Here is a 19,478-nt window from a genome sequence, read left to right as displayed (position 1 = left end):
CTCCAAACATGCCAGGACTGGCAGCAAACTGGGGGCAGGGAGGCTGCCTTACGCACGCGTGTAGCACCTAGCAATCGGGAGGGATCCCTTTAAACAGTCTGTGGGCCCCCGGGCGGCGCTCACTGTGTCTCACATCCCTGCAGCACCCGGACACCAGGCAGAGCAGCCGTGTGTGTGTAGACAGGCCCGGCCTGGTGTGTATGGTTAGTGCCCTCAGTTACCGTCCTCCCCGGTGCCCCTACACCTGCTTCGGGTTTGTCCTGTAAAGAGCCAAGACCCAGCAGCAGGCAGTGAGGATGAGACCTGAAGCCAGGCACACAGTGAGCGTTTAAAGGGGCACTACGCACTGCACCTGGGTGTTCGCCAGTGGCTGGTTCTCCCCCCTTTAAGCCACAGCCCAGGTTCTAGCGCCAGCAACTGCTTGGGGAAACTGAGGCCACGTCCTCCAACTCCGGTGGGGGATGCAGGCGTTTCTCACCCCCTCCATCCAACCCTTCTCCCGCAGCCGGCGTGAGCCCACCCACCCTCCAGGGAGCTCCACCCCCTCCCCCCCCCTCGCACAAACCCCTGCCCCGGCTGCACTGCCTAGAGCCCCCCGATGGAGCAGGGGAGGCCAGGCCGGGCCAGGCCCCAGGGAGCAGGCGACTTGCACTGGCTGGGACGTTACAAGTGACACCCAATAACATCTAACAAAACGTTCCTCTGCTCTTCTTGCGCCTTTGCCTAGTTGCGAGGGGTGGGGGTAGTTGGCAGCCCCTACCCCCAGTGCCCGGACTCCACAGTGATAGACACCGCATCAGCCCTAAGAGATGTGGGTAAGATGCCCCTACTGCCAGCCACTTGAGGCCAGACCCCTTCCCACTCAGGCCTGCTTCCTTCAAAGTCACCTCAAAAGTGGATCAGACACAGCTCCCTCCCCCCACCACACGCACCACCCAGTGCAGCCAGGGGCGCTCCCCGGCTTCCCGGGCTGGCAGTCCCCTGGGCACAGCCTGACACGGGTGTGGAAGCAACCCTGCCCCCAGCAGCTCTTTGTAGCAAAGCCATCGGCCCAGCCTGGTGGCCCTGGGAGCAGAGCCGCGGCACTGTGGAGCTCGCGCGAGAACGCCCCAGTAGTAGGGCTTTTATCCTCCGTGTCGCTGCAGCCGCTCACTAGGGGGCGACACCGCTACCCACAGCTTCGCTTCCTGGGTTCGGAGCCCCGGGGCTTGGCAGGCGAGGCTGGAGGAGTCAGAGTGACGGGCGAGTGCCGACGGGCCCACCCCATGCCTCTCGGCACATGGGACGGGGGAGCCGACGGGGGACACCAGAGAAGCAGCAGGTGACCTAACGCGACGGTTCCTGCTTGAAAAGCGGCGTCCAAAGTGGGTCCACACGTTCAGAGAGTGGAAAGACCGGCAGGCGGTTGGCCAAGCTGCCAACGGGCAAATCTGGGCTTGGCCTCCAGACTTGGCCAAACTCCTCCCTGCACTAGCCAGCAGGAGCAGCATTTGTTACTGGTCTGAGCATCGCAAGAGAGGCCAGGCACCGGACGCTGCATTCACCTGGTGGGGAGAAACGAGCGTGGGTGTTCTCAGCACCCCAGCCGCTAGCCACAGGCCTGCGACGCTGTGACAGCTGCTCTGTGTGCAGGAGACCCCTCGCCGTCCCTTCCAGCCCTCCATGGCTACGACTTTACAGACAAGCGCCTGCCAGCATGGCAGGGGTTAACCGGCCCCACGAGGGCCAGCTGGACTCGGGGCTCCGGGAGCAGGAGACAGGCGCCCTGTTAAAGCCGGGGCTCAGCGGGGCCTGTTCTGATCTCGCGCCCACTGGGGCGACCCAGGAGCAGTGCCGTCGAGATCAGCAGAGCAACACCAGCGTCATCTAACAGAGGGGACTTGGGAATCGGGCCCTGACGCCAGGAGGGAGCCCCTGCTCCGCAGCACAATGCCGGGAGCTCCGGATCCAGCGCTCCCACAAACTCCCGGCAGGGCTGGGGGGGGCCCACCCGCAGGGCAGAACTGCAGGCAACAGCCGTGCCAGGGGCAGGGAGCTCCGCACCCCGTATGCCCTCCCTGAGCACCCTTCTTTGGAAGTGCCCAACCAGGGAGCCAAAACTACCCCTGAGAGTCCAGAGACCGAGCTGTGACGAAGCGGAACTGTTCTTAATGTTTCCTCTGAATATTGTGGGGGTGCCTCAGTTTCCCCTAGGCAGTTCTTAAGTATCTAGGGGGTGGGATAAGGGTGTATGATCATTGCAGAGCCCTAGAGGGCAGGGGTGTGCAGGGGTCTGGACACAGAGAATGGCCGACACCCTGTTTCCTGGCAACTGATGGCCTGGGCCCTTCCCCCCTGCAAGGTGAGAGCTAAAGGGTTGGAGAACAAAGGAATCTCCTGACCTCCTGGCCGGGGAAAGGGACAAAGCCCAGAGGAGGAGGAGGGGCTGGAGGGAGTTTCAGTTTGGGGCTGGCTGGGACATGGAGTGAAGGGCAGACCTGGTTGTCTGGCTCACTGCCCCCCAAAATGGACCCAGCTGAGGGGTCCGGTTCTCTGCATCTACAAGGTCTCTTTTAGACCATGTTCCTGTCGTCTAATAAACCTTCTGTGTTCCCGGCTGGCTGAGAGTCACGTCTGACTGCGAAGTTGGGGGGCAGGACCCTCTGGCTTCCCCAGGACCCCGCCTGGGCAGACTCGCTGTGGGAAGCGCACGGAGGGGCAGAGGAGGCTGAAGGCTCCGAGGTCAGACCCAGGAAGGTGGAAGCCGGGTGAGCTGTGTGTCCTGCAGACAGGCTGCTCCCAGAAAGGCGACTGCCCCAGAGTTCTGCCTGGCTTCATGGGGAGCAGCTCCAGAGCATCGCCCCGGGGACTCCGTGACACGAGCCCAGAGCAAGGATCAAGGAGCAGGCAGCCAAAGTGCCACGGCTGTGCCCCGGCACCATGCCCCCAGCACAGATCTGAGCAAGGGACCGGCCAGTCCTTCCCTGCAGAGAGCTTGCCCCACTGGGAACCCTTCCAGGAGACGGATCCGGAGCAGCAGGGGCTGAAGGTTTCTCAAGCGACCCGGCCGGCTGGCACTCCCTCCCTCGGGCACGCCGAAGGCTAATTCAGGCCTTACGTGACTGGCTGGACACCAACCTCCCCATTCGGATCAGTGCCCGCTGGCTCCCTAGGGTCATGGCACGCCTGGCACCCTTCTCCCACTGTCTCCCCCTGTCGCAGAGCCAGTCCAGAGCTGAGCCGGGCACTGGGCCAATGGCAGCTCCACGCTAGAGACGGGTTTGCCATCTGGGCCAGGGCTCTGGGCATCTCCTGGCCCAGCGCAGACAAGGTGACCCCAAGGAGAGGCCAGTGGGAGAACAGACCCACTGTGGGGTTTATGGATTTCTCACCCCCCCCCCGGGCCAGCCCCCCAGGGATAAATGCCCGGCCAGCTCCCCCCCATGGCCCTCACCCGCCCTGCAAAGTGCCAGAACCCTTCGGCAGCACGCCAGGCGCCAGCCCAGACAGGCCTGCCCCGTCTCTCTGGGCTCAGGGACACATCCCAGCCACGATCCCCCCACCCCCGGCAGTCCTGCCGGGCACTCCAAGTACTGGCCGGGCTGCCCAGTCACGTTACGGGCCCTGGCCTCTGGCAGAGCAACCGGCAGGGCCCAGCCAAGACTGCCGGGGAGAGGGAAGAGCAGCTCCCCAGACCCAGTGCCCACCTCGCTGGCAGCCAGAGCTTAGCCCAGGGGGCCCAGAGCCCTGATTCCGAGCTGCCCCCTGCTAGCCCAGCCCTGGGCTCCCCCCACAGCTCTGCCAGTGCCCCTCACTCCCGACCCGCAGCCCCCTGCTAGCCCAGCCCTGGGATCCCCCCACAGCTCTGCCGACACCCCTCACTCCCAACCCGCAGCCCCCTGCTAGCCCAGCCCTGGGTTCCTCCCCCCAGCCCTGCCGGCGCCCCTCAATCCCGACCCGCAGCCCCCTGCTAGCCCAGCCCTGGGCTCCCCCCAGCTCTGCCGACACCCCTCACTCCCGACCCGCAGCCCCCTGCTAGCCCAGCCCTGGGCTCCCCCCAGCTCTGCCGGTGCCCCTCACTCCCGACCCGCAGCCCCCTGCTAGCCCAGCCCTGGGCTCCCCCCAGCTCTGCCGACACCCCTCACTCCCGACCCGCAGCCCCCTGCTAGCCCAGCCCTGGGCTCCCCCCACAGCTCCACCAGTGCCCCTCACTCCCAACCCGCAGCCCCCTGCTAGCCTAGCCATGAGCTCCCCCCAGCTCTGCCGGCGCCCCTCACTCCCGACCCGCAGCCCCCTGCTAGCCCAGCCCTGCCCCCCCACTGCGATTTCGTGCTGTGACTGACTGGGAGTGAGATAGGACCCCCCCAGCCATGGCAGAACCGGACCCCAGCTCCCCCTGGGTGAGAAGCAGGGGCCCCATCTCCATACCACCCTGCCCAGGCCCCTGGGCTGCCCCCGCCCGCTCCAGGGGCTGCTGGAGACGCTGCACTCATTAGCCTGCCGGCCCCTTTGCACGTGAGGCTCGGTCTGCGCCAGGGCCAGGCGTCGTGATTGATGCAGAATAGGGGCTGTTAAACCGATGCTGGCACCGTGCGCCCGGCCTGGCAAGGGCTGGGGCCAGGACACATGAGCCGCTCGGCCACGGCTCATCTGCATTCAGATCCCACCTCGCCCCAGGCCCGGGCCGGGGGCTCCGGGGGCAGCTCGCTCTCACTGCCTCAACGCTTCCATTCGGAGCCTTTCTAGGGGACCAACGTGCTGGAAACCGGGGGGAGCCCTGGGGCCTAGACAGGGCCCGGGGGACTCCCCGCAGCAGGAATGTGGAGCTGCCCCAGCCCCCCCATGCTGGCAGCCCTGATCCAGAGACAGCCCTGGCCCCACACACAGACAGTGACCTGGGGGCGCCAAGCAGATAGCCTCAGCCCCACACCTGGGCAGCCCAGTGTCTCGGCTCTGAATCAGGCCAGGCCAGAACTCACCGGGGCCCTGCTGAGCTCCCTGGGGCCCAGGATGCTGCCCGCCCGGTTTCCATTGGCAGGGGAGCCGCCCAGCAATCCCCTTCTGCAGGACTAGCCAGATCTGGGTGGCAGGCTGCCCTTGGGGATCAGACCCCCAGCCCCTGTCCCAGCTCCAGCCCAGGGCCGGGCTAAAGGAGTAGCTCAGCCCATCTGGTGCAGGGCAGTTCTGCTCTGTGCCGCGATGAGGCCACTGTCCCCACAGCCGGACGCGCATCCCGGGGCAGGACCCCGTTCGCCCCCTCGCTGGCGCCCCCCTGAGCTGAGGGGCTCTCGGGGCAGACCCCTCCCGGGGCAGCTCCCCCCAGTGACTGCAGGTGGCCAGCGACTCGTCACCGAACGGGTATCGCGCCAGAAAACGCCAGGTCCATACAAGCAAAATGTTTAACGGGAACGTGCCTGTTTTACCGACACTTCGGCCAAGGCGGCTCAGTGCCAACGGCCCGGGGGTCAGGGCTCCCAGCTGGCAGGTTGCCAGACACGCCCAGCTTCAAGCCCTGCCCCTGGAGCAGGCCGAGCTGGACGGGAACCGGGTGCCCGCGGAGTGCCCGGCTGTTGGTGGCTTTCGCTCAGCTGCCTTCTGCCCCAGCCCAGAAACAACAGTAACCTCAGCAATGGGCTCGACTCGGAAACCTTGTGTTCCAGCCCGGGCGATCCCGGCCAACCCCCCCCCGACTGAGCCCGGGCCATCCCGGCCAACCCCACGGACTGACCCTGGGCCCAGCCGATCCCGGCTAACCCCACGGACTGAGCCCGGGCCCGGCCGATCCCGGCTAACCCACCCCGACTGAGCCCGGGCCATCCCAGCCAACCCCCCGGACTGAGCCCGGGCCTGGGCGATCCCGGCCAACCCCACAGACTGACCCTGGGCCCAGCCGATCCCGGCTAACCCCACGGACTGAGCCCGGGCCCGGCCGATCCCGGCCAACCCCACGGACTGACCCTGGGCCCAGCCGATCCCGGCTAACCCCACAGACTGAGCCCGGGCCCGGCCGATCCCGGCTAACCCCCTGGACTGACCCTGGGCCTGGCTAACCCCCCGGGCTGATCCCCAGCCCGGCCGATCCCTGCTAACCCCCCGGGCTGAGCCCCGGCCCGGCCGATCCCGGCTAACCCCCCGGGCTGAGCCCCGGCCCGGCCGATCCCGGCTAACCCCCTGGACTGACCCTGGGCCTGGCTAACCCCCCGGGCTGATCCCCGGCCCGGCCGATCCCGGCTAACCCCCCCAGGGACGGACTTGGCTGTCGGGCGAAGCGAGCGGCAAACAGCCCCCGCTTGCCGAGAGAAGCTGCAGCCTGGGCTGTTTATTTAAGCCGGCCTGAAGAATGAGGCTTTGTGGCGCTAAGGCTCCCAGGCTCCTCCCTGCCCCTCCAGCCGCCCCCCGGCTGCCCTGCGGACAGCCTGCGAGCTTCACCCCCCACCCCACCCCCAGCCTTCTGTGACCCCTCACCACAGAGCACCACGGCCGGGCCTGGGCCCCCCCTCGCGCCCGCCCTGGGAGCCGCCGGGCAGGGCCAGAGCGATGCTGCCCTAGGCCAGCTCCTCAGGCCTCGGCCGTGGGGCAGGCCAGGGGCCGCCGGGGGGAGCGGGACGACTCTGGCCCCCGCCGGCGAACACGGCCAGTCGCCTCGGGCCGCCAGACGCTCGCCGGCACAGAGCAGGGGGCTGCGGTGCCGCCGCGTGGGGAGGGGCAGGTTTCACCGGGACCCCTCCCCTGTATTCTGGTCAGCCAGGGCGCCTCCAGCAAACCAGACTCGGGGCGGGGACGGGTCAGGTCACCCAGCTCTTCCTCGGGCGCAGAACCGGGCACCCCCCGTGCCATGGGGCGCCGAGCCCTACGCCGGGGGGCAGCTCAGACTCTCTGTGGGGACAGGATAGGAACCGGCCACTCGGCTCCTGTCCCAGCTCATCACCCCCCCTCCGGCCCCCGACTCTAACGAGGGCCAGCTGCTCGCAGCTGCTGCTAAGGAACATCCCAAATCTTGACCTCCAACCCCCTGGCTGGCCTTCCTCCGGGCCCCAAAGGGGCTCGGCCACAGGGGCCGGGCAGGGTTGACCTCTGTGCGCTCCCCAGCTGGGCCGTGCCGGTGTCCCGGGGCGGCTGGAGACGGCACTGGGGGGGTTCTACTCTGCCGAGCGACCTGGCCCCCAGGAGTCCCCCACCCCCTCCTCCCCGCTGGGGAAAGTCATTAAACCAAACGAAATCCACCCATTCCTGACAAGCAAAGCCCTAATTAGACTAGTGATGCCTGCCAGCGCCAGGCCAGGCCCCCTCGCTGGGGGATGCTTTCCCTCTTCCCTAGTGGCAATGAGTTCCAGAGTCTGGGACAGACTTGTCTCCTGCACTCCCCAGCTCCCCTACTGGGTGACGGTGTCCCTGCCCTGCGGCGAGGCTGGGGAAGGAGGCATCTTTCAGGACTGATCCCACGGGGTGGGCTGTATGCAGGGTCCTGCACTTAGGATGGAAGAATCCAATGCACCGCTACAGACTAGGGACCGAATGGCTCGGCAGCAGTTCTGCGGAAAAGGACCTAGGGGTGACAGTGGACGAGAAGCTGGATATGAGTCAGCAGTGTGCCCTTGTTGCCAAGAAGGCCAATGGCATTTTGGGATGTATAAGTAGGGGCATAGCGAGCAGATCGAGGGACGTGATCGTTCCCCTCTATTCGACACTGGTGAGGCCTCATCTGGAGTACTGTGTCCAGTTTTGGGCCCCACACTACAAGAAGGATGTGGATAAATTGGAAAGAGTCCAGCGAAGGGCAACAAAAATGATTAGGGGTCTAGAGCACATGACTTATGAGGAGAGGCTGAGGGAGCTGGGATTGTTTAGTCTGCAGAAGAGAAGAATGAGGGGGGATTTGATAGCTGCTTTCAACTACCTGAAAGGGGGTTCCAAAGAGGATGGCTCTAGACTGTTCTCAATGGTAGCAGATGACAGAACGAGGAGTAATGGTCTCAAGTTGCAATGGGGGCGGTTTAGATTGGATATTAGGAAAAACTTTTTCACTAAGAGGGTGGTGAAACACTGGAATGCGTTACCTAGGGAGGTGGTAGAATCTCCTTCCTTAGAGGTTTTTAAGGTCAGGCTTGACAAAGCCCTGGCTGGGATGATTTAACTGGGACTTGGTCCTGCTTTGAGCAGGGGGTTGGACTAGATGACCTTCTGGGGTCCCTTCCAACCCTGATATTCTATGATTCTATGATTCTATGATTCTATGTCAGGACACAGACTTTGCATGGGGCTCTGCCTCATTCTGGAGCCAGGGCAGGGGTGGGACGCCGGGGACATGGGCTCCCGGCACCGGGTGTTGCTGGGCAGATGGGCTGATGGCGAGCTCTCCGGGCAGCAGGTTCCATCCCTGGCTACACTGACAGCGCCAGGGGGTCCAGAGCGCCCGGGCACCGTGGCCTGGCCCGGGTAGGACAGGGACAGGCGCAGGCCTCTGGCCAGGTGCAGAGAGGAGGGGGCGTTCTTTGGGCATGGATAGCACGGAGCGTCTGCGTGCTCTTAGCCGGGTGAGGGCTGGCTGGGGGGCAACAGGAAACCACCGCGCTGGAGCACATGGAGACCGGTGGGAAGAGGTAAGAAAGCGGCTACCACCCACCAGAGAAGCCAGATGACAAGGAGGGCATTGTGCCCACAGCCCCTCCCAACTAGCCCAGATCATGAGAAGGCTGCATCTCTGTGCCCCTGTGGGGCTGGGCATTACACACACCCGGTGCCGAGCGGGCAGCCATGCCTTGGAGCCCCTAGGAACACGCTCTTTCCATCTCAGAGAGGGGCAGAGACGTGGAGAGCCAGCAGGTGGCCCCCGGCCCACACCCTGGCTCCCCCCAGCTGGCAGCGGCCGGCCCAGCTGTGCACACAACCCAGCTGCGGAGCTCAGGCCCCCTCAGGCAGGGGAGAAGGGCAGGCCTTTACCAAACTCTGCTGGGGCAGAAGTGCCTGGGCAGTAAAGCTGACGCAAAGGAGGCTGGTTCGATCCCCCAGCTCTACCCCAGATACCCTGTGCCTCGCTCTGTGCCTCAGTTTCCCCATCTGTGCAATGGGGCCGACAGCCCCGGCCTGCCTCATGCGGTGGGGAGCTGTGAAGATAAGTACAGCGGAGGCGGCGAGGCTGATGCTGGAGCAAAGTGCAGGCAAAAGGCTTCTCGCCACGGTGCCCTCCACGCAGCCCTCGGGGGCCACCCGAGTGGGCCCCTTCGAGCCGCCGCTTCCCGGGCCCCCAGGGGATGGGGACACGTCTCCTATTCAGAGCTCAGCACATACAGGAGTAGCCTGTGCTGGCCACAGCGAAGTGTGAGCTGCTTCCTAATCAGTGTGTGTGGCGGGGGGGCCGTACCCCCATTCCCACGGCTGGAGCGTGGGGTGTGCGAGACCTTCCCATGCAGCTTAGCTCACACTCCTCCTCCCAGGCCCTGGCCCTGGGACCCAGACACAAAACGAGCCCCCAGCAGGGACGGGGCGGGAGAGGGGGATTAACTTGTTTGTTTCCAGCCCATCTCCTCTCCCTCCGGCGTGGGACCCGGCTCCGGCTGGCAGGCAGAGAAGGACCGAGGGGGCTCTCTTGCAGAAGGGGGCATGAGGACAGCCCCCTGGAGTTGCTGCCCAGCAGGGATCGCAGCCCAGCACTGCCATCATGGGACGGGCACGGCCCCGTGTGAGGCCAGCCCCACCTGCCGCCCACCCCAGGCTAGGGGCCCTGCTCATCTGCCCATGGGAAAAGCAAACTAGCTTCAAGCCAGCCATGGAGCAGCTAGTGGGGGGGTGGGTAGTGCCCGCTCCCATCCCCAGCTGGATGCACAAGCCACACCCGCATCTCACAGCTGCCAGGATCTGGACAGCTCCAGGTGTGGCCTTTTATGCAAATGAACCTGTGGGCTAATTTACATGTCCAAACTCATTTGCATGCACCCCACTCGCGCCACCCCCGGGCTGCATTCAGCCCTGCAAACGGTCTGCCAGAAACCAGAGCCAACGCTCCCAGCACGGGCACTGCTGGATCCGGATCGGTCACGTGGCATCGGTTGGGCTCCCTGACGGAGGAGTGTAATGGAGACCCCCATTCTGGGGCAGTTAGATCGGGAGTGCCCTAGAGCCGGGGCTGTCTCTTGTTACTTGTCTGTGCAGTGCCATGCACAAGGGGGCCCCCAAGCTCTGACAGGGTCCATGCAGCACTGGGCACGACAGAACCCCGACCTCGCACGGGGTCTGTGCAGTGCCGGGCACGACGGGACCCCCCATCTCAGAGGGGTCCGTGCAGCACCAGGCACGATGGGGTCCTCCTCTGACCTCAGATGGAGTCTGTGCAGTGCCGCCCCCCCCCCACTCTCAGATGGAGTCTGTGCAGCCCTGGGCCCCCCTGATCTGAGCCAGGCCCTCTAGGTGCTCCCACCGTACACCTAAAAGTGATTACGTGGCTAGGCAGGTTGCCCTGGCCCCTGCAAACAACGAAAGCCCCAGGCCAGGGCTCAGCAAGGAGGGACGCCGATCCCCACCGCCGCCGGCTGAGCAGCTTAGATAAACAAGGGTCTCCGAGCCCCCCGTGCCGGGTGAGTCCCAGCATCTCCGCTCAGCGACAGGAGCCTGGCGTCTCTTTAACCCTGACCTCCAGAGCTGAGCGGCCAGGGGTGGGTTTGCCTCTTGACCTCATCAATTACCCCTTGGCCCCGTGCCCTCGCCCCTGGGGAATGCGCAGAGAGCTGAGCCGGGGCATCCAGGAGCCGCTCCCTCACTGCAGGGAGGAGGACGGAGCTCAGCACAGGCTCCCCCGGCCTCCACGGACCCAAACCTGGTTCAGACACTAAGCCAGGCGGGCACGGCTCTGTGCTCGGGCATGGGAGGCTGGGCAGGAAAGAGACAGGGCCTCTGGGCCAGCGTACGGTGCCTTCTGGGCCTGGAAGTTCAGGAGCCAGCCCAGCACCGTCCAGCAGCCAAAGGTGACCCCCCCACCCCCACCCCAGCACCACGGATGCCCGATCAGCAGCATCACGCCAGTTTAATTGCTGTCTAATTAGCCGCGATTATCCTCATTTCGCTCCCAGCAGCATCAAACGGCAAAGGGGTCTGCTAACCACAGAACAAGTCCTGGCCCCAAGAGACCCAAGGCGGGGATTCCCCACCCCACATCTGACATGACGATCTCCCCCATGTTGCACCCAGCGCCCGCCCCTCCAGGCATCGCCAGCAGCCCCATGCATGGCGGCAGGGAGCCAGAGACCACCCCAGTCCACCTCAACTCAAACAGCCAGGCCGTTTTGCCCGTTTAAGGCCCCATGGTGGGGTTTTTTTTGCAGGACTACAAGGTATTATATATACACACCTTAGTATCAGCCCTGCAATTCCACTCTGCCTCCCTGAATTCCCCATGCAGTTTTGACTGTTCTTCCTCCGTTCGCACCCGACTGTCGCACAGTGATGTTGTGTGCCGTTCAAAAGCTGCCGTGCTCCACCCCAGAGGCGGCTGCCTTTCAGAGACAAGGGAAGCAATGGCCACAAGGCGGAACTGAAATTGAGGAGCGTGGCAAAAGCTTCTCCCACAGTAGGGCCTGAGCCGCAAAGGCTGCCAATGAATTGGGATTGGAGCAAGGTTCTCACTTCCCCGCCATTTCTGCCTAGGGAGAGCCAGGGAGAGGAGGGGAGAAGGGGTTGGCTTTTCAAGTGCTCAGGGTGGCTGAAAAGGACCGGGTAGCCGTAAGGGGATGGCAGTGAACTGGCCGTGGGGGCTGCGGGAGGCAGTGTAGTCATTAGGCCACGTTTGGGTGAGGAAGGAAGTAGGGGGCTGGCAGGGTGCAAAAGGCTACAAATGCTGTTCCCTGGTGGCACAGCCCCTTCACCAGCCTGTGTCGGGGAGAAGACCCAGCACCCACACCCTCTAACTAGCTGCTGAGGCAGATTTGGCTCAGCCCCACCGGTGGCATTTGGGGAGGCCAGAAGGCAGGGCCGTTCGGGCTGATCTCGCAGGGCCGGTTTCCCCTTGCTCAGGGACAGGACAGGCAGCCTTCAGCCACGCACCTCTGCGAGCAATTCCAGGGCCACGAGATTGCCAAGCCAAGCCCGGCCTCTCTCCGCTCCCTCCGGCTGCGCTTGGCCACCGGCACAGCTAGGTCAGGAAAATTACTTGAAAGGCAACTGTCCGTCCGTCCCTCTCCACGAGAGAGGACAGTCCTGGTGTGCCTGGGTGCCACCCTGTTGGAAGGCATGAGCCCCAATCCCAGTGTGTGTGCACAGCATGGGGGGGGGGGTCTCTCTGCTGCCCCCAGCTGGAGGGGACAGCCCAGATCTGTGGGTGCGTCCGTGTGTCCCTGCTGCAGGGGATGTCCTGGCTTGCGTGCGCACAGACTCCAACAGCCAGACTCAGCCGGTTCACATTTCAACAGGGTCTTTTGCTTCCTCTCGCCCCACCTGCCTTCTCTGCCCACATTATCCGGCAGAGACACTGACGGTCATCAAACAAGGGGCACACTCGGCCCCATGGGGAATCCTAGAATCTCAGGGTTGGAAGGGACCTCAGGAGGAATCTAGTCCAACCCCCTGCTCAAAGCTGGACCAATCCCCAACTAAATCATCCCAGCCAGGGCTTTGTCAAGCCGGGCCTTAAAAACTTCTAAGGAAGGAGATCCCACCACCTCCCTAGGTAACACATTGCAGTGCTTCACCACCCTCCTCGTGAAAAAGTTTTTTCTAACATCCAACCTAGACCACCCCGACTGCCACTTGAGACCATTGCTCCTTGTTCTGTCATCTGCCACCCCTGAGAACAGCCGAGCTCCGTCCTCTTTGGAACCCCCTTTCATTCCCCACACACCCCGACTGTATCGACCGCAGCAACACTCATCACACCAATAAGCCACTGAATTGACCCCGCAACCTCGCACGGCTCCATCAGACCGGGTTGAAGGAGAAAGGGGTTGCCCCGGAACAAGGCAATCGTGCACTTCTGCCCTGGGGCGTCATCCAACCTCTTCCCTGGGACACCGACTGTGCCCTAGACCATGAGTGTCAACCACCAGTCACTGACCGAGACCCCACTGTCCCTTCCTGGCTCTAGGGGGCACCAGCCCTCCTCACTTCCCCTCTTCTTGAACTACGCCACAACACGGCCAAAGCAAACCAAAAATCAACCCCCTGGCCACAGCAGAGCGCATTGCTCCGTGTGCCTTTCCCACGATGCACTGGGAAGTGAAGCCCCCTGCAGGGAACTTGGAGGGAGGAGCCCAGGGTGCAGGAGGGACGAGTTTGGAGGAGGCACCGGGCAGTCAGTCTGAGGGCACATGGCTGGAATGCTGGCCTCAATTGCAGCACCTCTGTCAGTGGTTCTGTTCCACAGCCATGGAGTCCTCTCCCGTTATCCCCCAGCACACAGAACAGGGGGAAAGGCATTGATCTAGCTAATCCCAGGGCTGAGGTCTCCTCCAGGGATCTAGCTCTCAGCTGCCCCATCACTGCCCTCATCCGCATGAGCACTCTCTGCTTCTCGCCAGGCGAGCACAGCTGCCCGCTCGCCTGCCTGTGCCCAACGCCACGAGCTGTCACGCTAGGTTGTACTTCTAATTGCTTATGATAAGGTGGTGCAAAGCAAAGCCAGACCTTGGCTGCGGGTGACTCACTACAAGATAAGCCAGGAAGAGGACAGCATTGAAGTCCCTGCAGCGGGAGACGAGAGGTGACATTGCTCAACTCACCCCCTCCCCACCCATACCCCAAAACATCTAGACACAATGGGCCTCCCAGACGGGCAAAAGCAAAGGGAGAATTGTGAAAAGATAAAGCGAGTAGCAGAGCCAAAAATAGAACCCAGGGTCCTGACTCCCCGTCTTTTATTCTGACCATTAAAGAGCACTCAACCCCAGATCCAGCCATACATGGAAAAGAGGGGCGCATTGATAGCAACGTCTCTGAATGAGCCATTATGACATGCAGACAACTGATAAGGGAAGCTAAAGGTATTGGCTAGTTGGGTTAAGGATAAGAAGAACTTGTGGTTTTAATCAGTCAGGAACAAAAGAAACTAGCTGTGGTCTAGGTTGGGTACTAGAGCAGGATGGTAGAATTGTCTCTGATAATACAGACAAGGCAGAAGTGTTCAGAAACTATTTTTGTGATGTATTTGGAAGGAAGCAGCTCCCCCCTGCTTTTCACCACGCTCCCACTGCTTTAAATCCCGCTTGGCATTTTCAAAGGTCCAGAAAACGGGCTGTCCCAGCCCAAGAGAGCCACTGAGATCAGAGATCTATGCACGGCTGAGCTTAGCTGCCGTGAGGCTGGCTGGGCTAGTGGCTAAGGCAGTCAGGACACCTGGGTTCTATTCTTAGCTCTGCAACTGACTCTGCTGGGTGATCTCGGGCAAGTGCCCCTTCCGCCTCCACCCTCCGTCTGTCTTTCTGTTCAAGCTCTGTAGGGCACAGCCTGTCTCTTGTTTGGCCTGCGTCTGGCACAATGGAGGTTCTACTCTTGGGTGCTTTGGAAATGCAGATCACACAGGCCACCTCTTCCCAGGCTTCAGCTCACTCAGGTGTTGAATGGCTCGAAAAAGATTTTGCCCTTCCCCACGGGAGTGGCAGGGTTGGACCCCGAAGCGCTCAGAGAGGCCACTCGGCCCCTCGAACCCGCGGCCCCTCGGATCCTGCCCCTGCCCACCGGCATCTCCTCACTAGCAATGGAGATCCTCGAGAACCTGGCGAAACCCCAGCATACCCAGAGGCGGACCAGCCCCACCGTCTCCAGTGATCCCTGCAAGCGGGCGACCGTGGAAGGGATGGGGGTCCTCGCATAGGCAACGCCCCAGAGAGAGAGAGAGATCCAGGAGACAGAACCCAAGCGAAGAGCTGCCTGCCCAGCCTTCCCCTGCATGGGTCCCCAGCTTCTCCTCTTGGAGACGGCCTGGCATCCTCTGCGCCCCAGCTCAACCTCGAACAAGCAGGACTAGACCGGTGCGAAGAGCTTCCCCCCCCCACCCCCGCAAGCCCTGACGTCAGCAGCGGGTTATTCATTAGCTCGTTAAAGAGTCGGGTGGGGGAAGAAAGCTCCAACCCCCATTCTAGCTGCCGATCTCTGCTGTCATGTCCCGATTCGCCTACACTCCTCCCCGGCCTCCTGTTATCCCTGGACTGTCACCACCTCCAAATCCACCTGCCCCAGCTGCTGGTTCCGCCCCGTGAGGTTAGAACAGGGCCCTTCTGGGCCAGCCACCCTGCCCACCAGCACTCGGTCCAGCCTAGCTGGAGACGGGCCCGGGTAGGTCTGGCCGAGGAGAGCTTTCCCGGCCCCTCCTGGCTCTGTCAGCCCAGGACCCCTCAAAGCATTTACAGCAACAGGGCCATGGCGCTACCAAGGGGGGTTACTGGAGGGCCGGAGTGGAGGGGCTCTGGGAAGGATGGATCGCTTGTCATCAGCTGTCGTCCCACGGGGCAAGAGCCCGACACCCCCACTCCCAGTCTCACCGGTGGCATGAGTGGGACTTTTGCTGGAGTAAGGGGCTGCACTGGGGTGTCACGGTGGGCAGAGAGAAAGGCAGGGGCTTCCGGGGGCAATGGAAGAGCCACAGAGCAGAGCTATGGGGCACAGACTCTCCAGTGGGTCTAGGTTTGTACAGCGCCTAGCGCAGTGGGGTCCAGGGCCACGGCCAGGCTCCCAGGCCTGTTGGCAATGAAACAAGAATAAAACACTGAAAAATCTGCCCCCAATGGCCTTTCATAACTCCAGGTGCCCCCCCCCCAAATCTTCACATGCCAGCTCAGCCCCACAGCTGGATCTGATCCCATTCCCCCCAGCAACCAGTCACCCGGCCATGCCCCGCGGTCTGTGGCACTGTGGGGGTGTGGGGGGGGGGAAGATGCCATCTATCCCAAGGGGACTATCCCTCCCCCAGCCCCTTACAGCGAGACATAGACACCTCCCACACCGGGGGGCACTTTCCCTTGACCTTGCCTCAGCTCCCAGGGCCCAACCCTGCGAGGTGCTGAGCTCCCTCCAAGGTTGTGGGGAGGGGAGGGGAGGAAAGAGCAGGGACCCCCAGGGGGACAACCCCCCCCCGAAATGCAAAATCAGGCACCCCAAAAAGTGATGCTGGAGCAGTTAGCAAAGGAGCAAAGAAAAGAGACAAGAAGAGCCGGGCCCAGCCCAAGACTTTCCCTCCCGTCCCCAGCACGGCCAGCTGGCTAGCAGCACCGGTAGCCACATGCTCCCGGAGAGCTTCAAGAATTTCCTTGCAAAGCAGCCTCCAGAGGAACCCCCTTCTTAGGTCACAGTGCTGCTATTCCCGCCCCCCTGCAGTCCCCCCGCCCCCCCCTTCGCCCGCCGGGGCTGCAGACACTTGTAACCAACACTTGGCAATCGATCCATTTACTGGTGTGTGTGTGTGGGTGGGGGGGGGGTGACAGAAACAGCACCCCCCACACACTCCCCCCGCAGCTGCCCTGCCGGGAACTTCAGTCCAAGAGACCATAAATCAACCCAGCCTAGGCCGTGGGCTCAGCCCCGCCCCACCCCACCCCCCGGGAAGCATGTCCCGTCCCACCCCCAGCTGGTGACTGTACAGCTCAGCCCAGAGTGGGGGGGGGGGCAGGGATTTCCCTCCCCCCCCCCAACTCCCCCATCCCCCTCCACGTGCTCCATGCAGTGTTGCCAGTTTAGTCGTTTGCCAGCCCCCCGTAAATCCAACCCCCCCCCTCGAATTTCATCCCCGGGGAAGGCTCTGGGAACGGCCTGTCCCCAGGCAAGGTCGCACAGCTTCCACCTACCCAGAGCATGCAGGACAAGCAAACCCAGGTCATCCTGTCGCCAGTTCGGGCCCCCGGCAGGCTCAGCGAGACCGTGGGCATGGCAGCCCAGGGCGCGGGGCGGCGGTGGGGCAGCCGGGCCAGCCCCGCCAGAAGAGATGCCAGCCCATCTCTCCGGCAGGCAGCACCCGAGTGTGTTTCTCAGCAGCTCCGCTAGTCCCTGCCTCCTTCCCCTGTCACTCCAGCTTTTCTCTTCTTCTTGGGTCAGTTCCTTCGCCTCCGAGGAGGAGGCGGTGCCTGGAGGAAAACCCTGCCAGGCGCCTACAAAATCCTCCCCCGGCTGCATAGACTGGCCCTTCTTTAAAGAACCCAAGCGCCCGGATTTCCCCAGGCATCTGCCAGCCCCATCTCCCCACTGGGAGTCCCCCCGGGCGGACCTCCCCCAGAGGGGCAATCCCCTCTCCACCTGCCCCACCTTGGACGTGCCGAAGCCTCCTTCGCTTTGCAGGGCCGGGAGCAGGTCTGGGTGCAGATCCGGTTCCCAGCTCAGCCCCCCAGCGCATTGGCTCTGGCCCAGCTCAGAGCCGGGAGAGATCCGTTTTCAGGCTGGTGGCAAAGCACAGACTTGGCCGGGTTTCAACGGGCCATTTCCCAGCTCCCTCCCCGCTTGGAAAAAGTTGGCAGAGGGGGTAGAAAGGTGCCAGCCCGAGACCAAGGTCCCCCATGTGTCCCCGGAACAAGGGCAGACTTTGAGCTGCCCACAGCACGCAGCCCCTGCCCAGGGCCCTCGGGGGTCGAGTCTCTGCAGACGTTCAGCCCGTGGTCTCTCAGGGGAACTGGCGAGAAGCGTAGTACCAGCTGGGGTGGAGGTCGGGGGACGTGGGCACTACTCCAAGCAGCCATCAGATGAGAACCTGCCTTGGAACGGGCCACCTGGCGATGAGATGGCTGGGTCCCCTCACTGCCGGCCCCCCGTGCTAGCCAGCCAGCCGGTCACCCTGCATAGCTGGGCCCGGACAAAACGGGGAGACTTTGCCTGGCCTGTTGCACTTCCCCTATTCCTGCCCAGCTCAGTCGCCCAAAGCCAGAGGACACAAACCTCTGAGGGAACCCCAGAGCCCTGCAAAAGCCGAGGGCAGCGCCAGCCAGGCCGGGACACCGGGAACCCCCCTGTTCCAGCAAAGCCGGGCGCCGTTCTCCAGCTGCACAGGGCTCCGGCCAAGCATCGGCTCCTGCACGTTCCAACCAGCTGCGCGCCCGGCTCCCCCGAGCCAGGCCCTCGGTAAGAACAGCTTCGCCCTGCAAACACATTTTCCCCTCAAGGTCCAAGCCAACATTTGGTTCCCATTTCCTTCCACCAACACACCCGCGGGCTCTCCCATCCAATTTCCACATGTGCCTGGGCCCAGAGGAGCAGGGGGGCCGGCCGCTCTCAAGGAAAGACGCAAAGAGGAGGGGAGGGAGAAGGAGGAACCTGCTTGGGGCTAAACACTGCAAAGTTTAGCCCTTTCCTGCAGTCCTGGGGAGGGGAGGGGGAAGCTGGGGGGCTCAGCCTGATACCCAGGGAGCAGGCTGGTCCCTTGCCGCTGTCCTGCAGCTAGGGTGAATGCAGGGAGGGGCGCTGGGGGCTCTTCCCCACCAAGGGCTCTCAAAAGCCTTGAACCCTCCCCTTTACAGTGAACTTTTGCCAACCTGCCCTCTGCCAAACACAACGCGTGGTTAATTTTCCACGACACAGCAGAGCCTTTATCGAGGCCTGACACCGACCCCAGCCCGAGGGAACGCCAGCTCCCCTCCCCCCAGCGCCACACACGCCATCACGGCTTCAGTTGCGGACGTGCCAGGATGCCCCGGGCAAGGGAAAGCCGCTGGCCCAGGCCAGGGAGATGCCCCAGAATGACCCCTTCATGGACTACATCCCTTCCCACGGCACCCCAGCCACCCCCACCTGCTGCTTCCTCCAATGAAGAGCGCCCCTGGGGTCAGGGGGCTGTGCCCTCAGGTGCCTGGCACATGGCTGGGGCCTGGCAGACACCTGGCCATCACCCGCACCTAGGCTGGGAAGGATTCTGCATGCTCCCTTGGGTCCTTTCTTGTGGGGGTGCTTTCCAGCCCCCCACCCCAAACATCTGTACCCCAAAGGCTCCCGCAGCAGCCGCCTTGTGGCCGGGGGGCAAGGGGGAGAGATGCTGCGCTACGAGCCCTCACAGTGCCCGTGGGGCCAGAGAATTGGCACCGCTACCTTGGTGCACACCCCGCGCCCCCTTCCCCACTCACACATCCCCTCCCCCGTACCCTCCTACCCCCCCCCCCCATTTCACACATTCCCCCTCTGCAACCCCACCCCCGTCACAGCCCCCCTCTGCCCACCCTGCACCCCAGGCCCTGCTAAAGCAGCCAGAGAGCCAGGCTGCCCCCCCTTGCTCTGCTTGTCTGCCTGCCTCCCCTCTCGCTGTGCCCCAGCCCCTCTCACCCTCCCTCCCAAGCTCAATAGGATCCCGCGACAAAGCCTGCGAGCCGGGCAGGGCCCGGCGAGCCCCTGTTTGTGTTCCCCAGACAATGCTGCCTTTTATATGGGGCCGTGGCAGCCAAGAGCGGGACGGGACCACCCCGGCTCCCTGCCTCCCCCACTGCCTGGGAACACGCAGCCCCCTCCCTGCCCCTGCACGGAGTCCCCCCACACCCGCCGGGCTCCCTTCCCTGAGGGCAACCCTGGCTCCAACAACCCCTGGCTCCGGTTGGGGACGGAGGGCCTGGCCC

The 19,478-nt window shown here is 63.5% G+C and overlaps 1 protein-coding gene across 11 annotated transcripts in view; it reads right to left on the bottom strand.

The window, feature by feature from the left end:
• Nucleotides 1–19,478, bottom strand: part of TNS1 (tensin 1) — a 283,525-nt gene that overhangs the window by 243,325 nt on the left and 20,722 nt on the right. Inside the window, exon 1 of one of the 11 annotated variants that reach the window (XM_043525424.1) lies at nucleotides 16,740–16,949. The exons of 9 other annotated variants lie outside the window; for them this stretch is intronic. In XM_043525424.1, coding sequence (XP_043381359.1) covers nucleotides 16,740–16,820 — 81 coding nt within the window. In that variant the 5' untranslated portion in view covers nucleotides 16,821–16,949. Of the gene's footprint in view, nucleotides 1–16,739; nucleotides 16,950–19,478 lie in introns of those variants that run through there. One more of the 11 variants, XM_043525432.1, reaches the window with a different exon arrangement.

The sequence above is a fragment of the Chelonia mydas genome, chromosome 11, assembly GCF_015237465.2.
Source record: "Chelonia mydas isolate rCheMyd1 chromosome 11, rCheMyd1.pri.v2, whole genome shotgun sequence".
Classification (NCBI taxonomy): Eukaryota; Metazoa; Chordata; order Testudines; family Cheloniidae; genus Chelonia; species Chelonia mydas.
Note: the sequence above shows the minus strand (reverse complement) of the source record. Positions and strands in the feature narration are given on the sequence as shown.